Source organism: Stegodyphus dumicola, chromosome 11 (genome assembly GCF_044657685.1).
Source record: "Stegodyphus dumicola isolate Sdum_Otavi_A_Nest chromosome 11, ASM4465768v1".
Classification (NCBI taxonomy): domain Eukaryota; kingdom Metazoa; phylum Arthropoda; class Arachnida; order Araneae; family Eresidae; genus Stegodyphus; species Stegodyphus dumicola.
Window position 1 is genome coordinate 42514082 of NC_140778.1, and position 7397 is coordinate 42521478.

The window sequence follows — 7397 nt, forward strand, 5'->3', positions numbered from 1 at the left end:
TGCCAAACTAACCATACCTGGCATTTTATTGTTTGTGACCAGCTAGCAAGAAAATACATATACACAGTGTTACTTTTTGATAATACATCATTACAGTAAAAGCTCGACTATCTGGAAAGCACGGAAAATGCCGAAATTTGGATATGGGAAAATTCCGAATAATTTAGCACACGAAAATTACTATTCGAAGTAGAAAAGCTAAATAAAGAGTCATTTTATTTGTTATCAACTTAAATATCAAATTTCTACATTTAGATTATGTGAGATTTTGAAAGAAAGGGATTTCAGACATAAACATCAAAGTAAAAACATCATATTCAATTACAATACTCCATCAACTGTGAAATTTAGCAGAGATCTCACCAAACTAGTCATTCCAGCAGAAGTTTGAAGGAACAGATAACTCTTTATTTAGTTAATCAACATATGCAAGTTATAGACATAACATATAAAAAGCTTAAATTGCTTGCCATAATTTTTCACCACATTACACAGCCAGTGCTTATCCATTTAAGTCACATTTTTCTTGATGCCAGGATCCCATAAACTTGAAAATACTCAACTACATACTATTCTGTTGAAGAAAAGTCCCAAGTGTTAGTTATTTTTTTCAAAATGCACTTGAAAAACTCATAAATAGCAGTTAGCTTATATCATTTTATACAAAAATTAAACTGACTTATCAAGAATTACTCAGGCTTATGATACAGACAATGCGTTACATCAAATAACATTAACGGTGCTAAATGGCTCTGTTCGGCAACAGTTTTCATTTGATTCAAATCGTTGTCCTATGTGCACTTTATAACAAAGTTACAAGTATCTTTTTTTCTTTGTGCCTAATTTTATGTAGGCATCCAGAAAGTAAGTTTCCCTATTTAAAAAAAATAGAACTCTCACTTTCAGGAACATATTTATTGGCAACAAGTACAGCAATGTTTCAGCTATTTTCAACAAAGTCACCACCAGAATTTAGACAGTTGTCTTATCATAGGATCAACTTTTGTATCCCTCTGTCGCAGAACTCTGTCGTCTGTGAATGGAACCAGTGTGTGACAGATGTCTTCAGCTCTTCGTTGTTGCCAAAATGCTGACCGTAGGACAGGAATTTCTTGAGGTGCAAGAAAATGTGAAAATTGCTGGGAGCAAGATCAGGGCTGTATGGTGGATGATTAAACAACTCCCAGCAAAATTCCATAAAAACAGCTGCTGTGCGTCGAGCTCTGTATGTGGACGAGCAGTGTAATGGAGGAGCACAACACCTGCAGTAAGCATTCCACGCCTCTTGTTTTGAATGGCACGTCGCAATTTGCGCAGTGTTTCATAGTAACGGTCAGCATTTACTGTTTCACCATGTGGAAGGAACTCAATGAGCAGAATATCCTACCTGTCCCAGAACACTGTGCACATCACTTTCTGTTCCGACAGCATCTGTTTGAATTTCCTCCTGACTGGAGATCCACTGTGCCGCCAGTGCATTGACTGCTGCTTGGTTTCCGGGGTGAAATGCGAAATTCAAGTCTCATCGCCCGTGACGATCTTGTTGAAATGTCTAGGAACTTGTCGCCGTCATCATGATACCGTTGCAGCAATGTCAATGCTACTCCTAAGTGTTCAATTTTGTGTTCAAGTGTCAGGTTTTTTGGCACCCACCTGGCACATAATTGTTTGAACAGCAGGTGCTTAGCTACAATCTCGTGCAACAAGGATCATGATATCTGCGGAAAATGGCTGCACAGCTCCGTAACCGGGAAGTGACAATTCTCCATCACGCACTGCCGCACAAGCTCAACAAGATCATCATTGATGAGGGACGGTCGCCCACTGCGTTCATCATAGGCACTTCGACGATTTTCCAAAAACTGCCTACACCAGTTACACACCATCTGCTTACTCATAATGTTCGGCCCATAGACCTCACAGAGCTGGCAATGAATTGTAATTGGTGTAATGCTTTGTGCATTCAAGAACTTTATCACCAACTGAGCCTCTCAGGTGGTGGGAGAAGGAATAAGAGCTTCTATTTCGGACCACTGCTACCATGCTACGGCATGAGGTGGGACCTATCCGACCGACTGGCATTTGATTGATACGTCATAGATCTGTTACGCATGCACAGTTAACACAGCTAATTACGTTTACTTTAAAGGGGAAAACATCAGGAAACTTACTTTCTGGATGTGCCTCATATATTGAAAAGATGTTTATAAAATTCGAAATACAGTACAAAGTCCGTAATCCGGACTCATCAGGACTTCGGCGATTCCGGATTAGGGGTTTTTCCGGATTATAGATCATGAATTTAAATCTGGTAAGGTGGCATGCAGAAATTATACAGTTAAAAATATGAAACCGTAATTTATAAAATAAAGAGCAATTATGATGTAAAGGGTATCAAAATTTACAAAAAAAAAAAAAAAAAAAAAAAAAAAAAAGCTTAATATTTATTTGTTTACTTCATTTCTTTCAATGTAAGTTGTTTAAGTTGCTTCATTTTTTTGTGCTAGTACTTTCTCTTTAGTTCTATAAACAGACATAATTTCTTGTTCAGCTACAAAATTCCACTGTTTCAAGTCCTGTAATTGCTGTGTCAAGAATTCAGACTAACTTGTCAATCGAAATTTTTTCATTTTCAGTAACCTCTCTGTCACTTTCTTCACTATCGGAAGCACGCATGCGTAGTGGATGTGCGCATTAAACACGCGTGCGTAAATGCATTACGTAAGTTTGTGGCTTTGAGGTCTGGGTTATAGATCATTCCGGATAATGGACGTCTGAATTACGGACTTTATACTGTACAGAGTGCATAATTTTGATATCAGTGTACATTTTCAGTTTCCCAAATTCCTTTATTTGTACTTCATTGCAGATTTTCATACATATTGCTGTGTAGAATCATTATATAGGACCTCTTTAGTAGCTGCATTATTAGTCAATGGGGAGAATTAATTATATAGAGTAGACCATTTATTATCTTAAGTCTAGCTATGAAGTTTTCTTATAATGAATATGGAAGTTATATTGTTTCTTTTGTTCAAATTTATTTCTAGAATCAAGAGTAAATATATATTTTCCTTACATGCATTTTGTTATGTAAGTGATAGTGTCTGATCTTTTTTAATTTAAGGCTGTTGATCGCAAAAAATGACATTAAAAAATTTACATTACCTCTCATTTTAGTGTAACTGAAGAGAAGGTGGGTGTTTATTACAATCTGAGTGTACAAGAAAATACTGTTGAGCATCTGGTAATATCACAGTAATGTGACAACATTTGAGAAAATAAGGCCAAAGTAATCACTTGATCACTACTCTCAAAGAAAGTTTAAAAGCTTTAAATTTTAACGTCAAAGATTTATTAGTGTTTTGACATCATTTACTGCATTTTCATGCACCCCTACAAAAAAGATTTAATAAGAAAACTAGATTTTAAATTTTATTAAAACTTAAATAAAAATACTTGAAGCGTATTTGTGTTTAGGAGGCGAAATTAAATTTAAAAAAGGCTTATTTCACTTCTTTATTCAGTTATAGCAAATTCTTGAAATTCGAGAAAAACATTGCTTATGAATGTTATAATTTATCATGAATTTTCTGTAACTTCTAAACAAGAGCCAAGCTTAGAAATAAAATGCATATTCATACTCAGGCGAGATTTTGTACAAAGAATTTATTTCATCTCTGTAGCAGGAAAGAAGGGGATTTGTAGATCAGTGATATTAATCTTTATTTTATTTCATTTTTATTTCTTTAAATGATCTGTTTATTGTGTACTGGTTTATAATCCCATTTAGCTATGCAACATTAATAATTATTTTAGGAAAAAATTTGAGTGATTTCACTCAACTATTTTGTCATCTTATTCTTAGTGCGTAATGAATAGAACAGTAAAACACACCTACAGTCCAAGTCTACAGTTTAACATTCAGTTTGATTAGATTAACATGCCATATTTTTTCTGTTATGTATTTCTTCTTCTTCTGTGATTGACAAGCTCTATAAATTTCATTTTGTGCAATATGAAATAAATGTTCATAATATAAAAGAAATTTTTAAAAATTTTTTTAAGTGTTTTGTATTTAAGTGTAACACTTTTTTAAAGTTTTATGCTACTTATTTCATTACTATCTACTTTCTTCAGGCAATTCTTTCTCTGAAAAAAATTTTTTTGGCAATTTTTTCTATATTTTCCCTATATGGGATTTATCATTTAAAGGTGGTTGCCATGATAAAAGTTTGATGAATTTTTTGAATTGCAGATTTATATTCTTTGCTATAGGTGATTTAATTGAAAATGAAATACTAATTAATAAAATTAGTGTTGACAGTAATCTGCATAATTGATTTGTTTCTATTTTTTACAAAAGTCTTTGGTCATCTAAAAGTATAGGTTTATAAAATGGTTTTGGGTTAATAAAGATGGAATGTTTATCGTATTGAGATAAATGAATCTTATAATCTTATTGAGAATGACTTTCTTTGAATGTATTTATTATTATATCATAATTCAGATTTTAATTTTTTCCATTTAGCTGAGTGATGATGATGTGTCACAATTTGATAAATTTACAAACATGGCTGCAGATGTCCCAGACATAGCTACAGATGACTGTTCTCTAACTGACAGTCAAAAACATGTATTTTCTGTAAGTAATTGTTTTACGATTTGCACATAATATTTGTAGGCAATCAAGATTTTTGTAAATTAATTTCAGATTTTTGTATTTTCAGGGTTTTTCCTTTTCACGGCACTCATTTTCAGATGACAGGCAAAATGAACCATCACCACAAATTGTAGAAAAAATATGCCATGAACCTAATTTTTCATCATTAGTTTTAGAGAACAAGTACGGTATACTTGATTTATCAGTGGCATCTTCATCTAAGAGAAAACACGAGTCATCTTCAAGGCACAGCAAACTGCCACGATATTGTTCAGTTCAGTGCTTTTAATATTATATACATTTATGAATATTTCTCAATAATGTATATATAAATATCAGTTCTTTTGAATCAATGCATAAGTTGTGTGCAAGTGATTTATTTGCAATTCGTTTTGTGCAATTTTTTTTGTCATTAAAGAAAAGGAAATTAATCACATTAAGATGTAGCTGTAAATCTCTTATTATCAGAGACTTTTACTGTGTTTACTGTTTTTAAAACTCTAATTAATTCTCTTATCTGTAAATCAACATCAATATATCTGCCTGCCTTAAACTTGTTATCCATGCCATTTTCAACTCTATATTAATTTTTGCAAGGTAAAACAAAAAGGAATTGTGTGAATGAACCAATAATAATAATATATTTGCTAAACCGTTAATATATTAACACTTTATATTAGTAACTTTTAATTATTTATTCATAAATACAGTATTGCATAGCTGTCAATTCTCACAATATTTCAACTCATCTCCCGGTCTCCCAGTACATCACAGAATCTCCTGGTTTTTAACTTTTAGTTTTAGCAATGAAAATATTTTTCAACTACACAATTAAATGGTGCTAATGAAATTAATTTGTGCAAGTAAAATATGCACAGTTTTAAGTTTAATTTTGAAATGATTCGAAATTTTCATAATTTTAGTTTCATTCTCCAGCCTTGGTGATCTACAGCAAAATTTTTGCATTAAATTTGATTTGATCCAAATTGTCTTAATTTATTGTAAACATGTGTAGAATCTTATATGAAGATTCAATCAAATGTTTAATCAGTAACTATTTCTGTTTAATTTTGTTTAACATAAATATAAATTATATTAATAAAAATATCTATACAATAGCTTCAACCGAAAAAAAGCTTTAAATATGACCAATTACAGCCAGACTGGTTACAACAGAGTCTGCTGTATGATAAAGGCAGAGTGTAATGTTCCAAGATGTTTTATATTTTTGTACTATGTAAACAACTCAGGAATTTTTTATACATTTCTGTGATCAATAATATTGCTTATTTCTGTGATAATCCATTTTTGTCCTGTGATAATCTATTTTTGTATATTTCTGTGATCACCTGTCCCTTGAAATATAACAATGTGCTTTTATATTAATAAACTTTTCTTTTCTTTAAAATGTTTCTATTTTTTAAGATTTTAATAAATAAATGTTTTTAATGTAGAGCCATATGTGGTTAAATGAGTTTTAATAATGTAAATTTTGATCTTCAGTGTAAAGGAACAACATGCTGTGAAACACATCTTTCCCATATCTCATTAATAATCATTGATGGATAAAGTAGATATCAGTGGTTTATAGTCTTAAACACTTGCAGTGAGGGAGCAAGCAAACATCATTAAATTTCAACCTACAACAGTCATCGGATTTTTTACCCCTCTATATGTATTCTGTAGTTTTAAAATAAGCATCTGAAGATCACATTTACCATCCTCACATTCACACATAACATGCTGTCATCATCCATCTGCTGAAATACATTTCCCACTGCATAAAAGAGAATAGTTCAAATTATCCTTTATCCAAAACCTCTCTGAACTGAAATAAAATGTAAAGAGTAAATTAAGAGACTTGAATTCTTTCAGTGCCAAATATTACCTACATTAAGATAAGAGCTAACTAGGTGAAAATATTACCTAATTTTAATGTAACGAAGTGTAATACACTGGTATCCAAAATTAAAATTACAAACACATTTTGGCAATAGTTCAAAATAGGTAGAACTAATAGTTTTAAACGGATATGATATATAATTTGAAGAGCATTAAATGTAATACAAGTACATAATGATTGTTAAAAGGTTAAAAAGTTTTTTAAGAAGTGAAAGTAATCAATTTTTAAGTTTATGAAATTTGTGTACAGAATTGTGTTTGGAAATTAAAATCACAATTTTTAAGATTATGTATTAAGATGAAGAATCACTGGCAGGCTTGATGTTGGTCTGTCTCAATTGAAGGATGCTTGATAGTTATATGTGTCTCAAATTGTTGGCCAACTCTCAAATAGAGGTCACTCAATAGTTATAAGTGTCTTGAATAGTTGGCCAGTCTCAGGCTTCTTGATAGTTAAGAGTGTCTTTACTGATGGTATTCAGGTTATGGTATCAGTTCTAAACTATTTTTACTATCACTAGAGGGCATGTTAAAGAGCCACAACTCCTACAGAGAATTGAATTATAAAGATATAATGGTCACAGAGTTTTCTTAGAAACTTGCGGCTGTGTCTCAAATAATAGTATCCAGAGAGACTGTATTCAAATACCTAGCAGAGCGGTACCTTTAAACATAGTGTCCAGCAGTATGTCTTCCCCTTAAGCGATTGTATAAAACAGCCCATCTTTTCTCATACCATTCTTAGCCACAGCTAGATTGTCCTCTACTGTGAAGGGTCAAGGTTTGATACACAGAGTGATTCTCAATTAATCTTTGTCTAGTGAGAGCTGGG

The 7397-nt window shown here is 32.0% G+C and overlaps 1 protein-coding gene across 1 annotated transcript in view; it reads left to right on the top strand.

The window, feature by feature from the left end:
* LOC146993907 (ribosomal protein S6 kinase beta-2-like) overlaps window positions 1-6071 on the top strand; it is a 63859-nt gene extending 57788 nt beyond the window's left edge. Inside the window, exons 10-11 of the mRNA XM_085826274.1 lie at window positions 4532-4645; window positions 4731-6071. Of these exons, the coding sequence (XP_085682400.1) occupies window positions 4532-4645; window positions 4731-4952 (336 nt within the window). The 3' untranslated portion in view covers window positions 4953-6071. The remainder of the gene's footprint in view (window positions 1-4531; window positions 4646-4730) is intronic.
* The last annotated feature ends 1326 nt before the right edge of the window (window positions 6072-7397 follow it).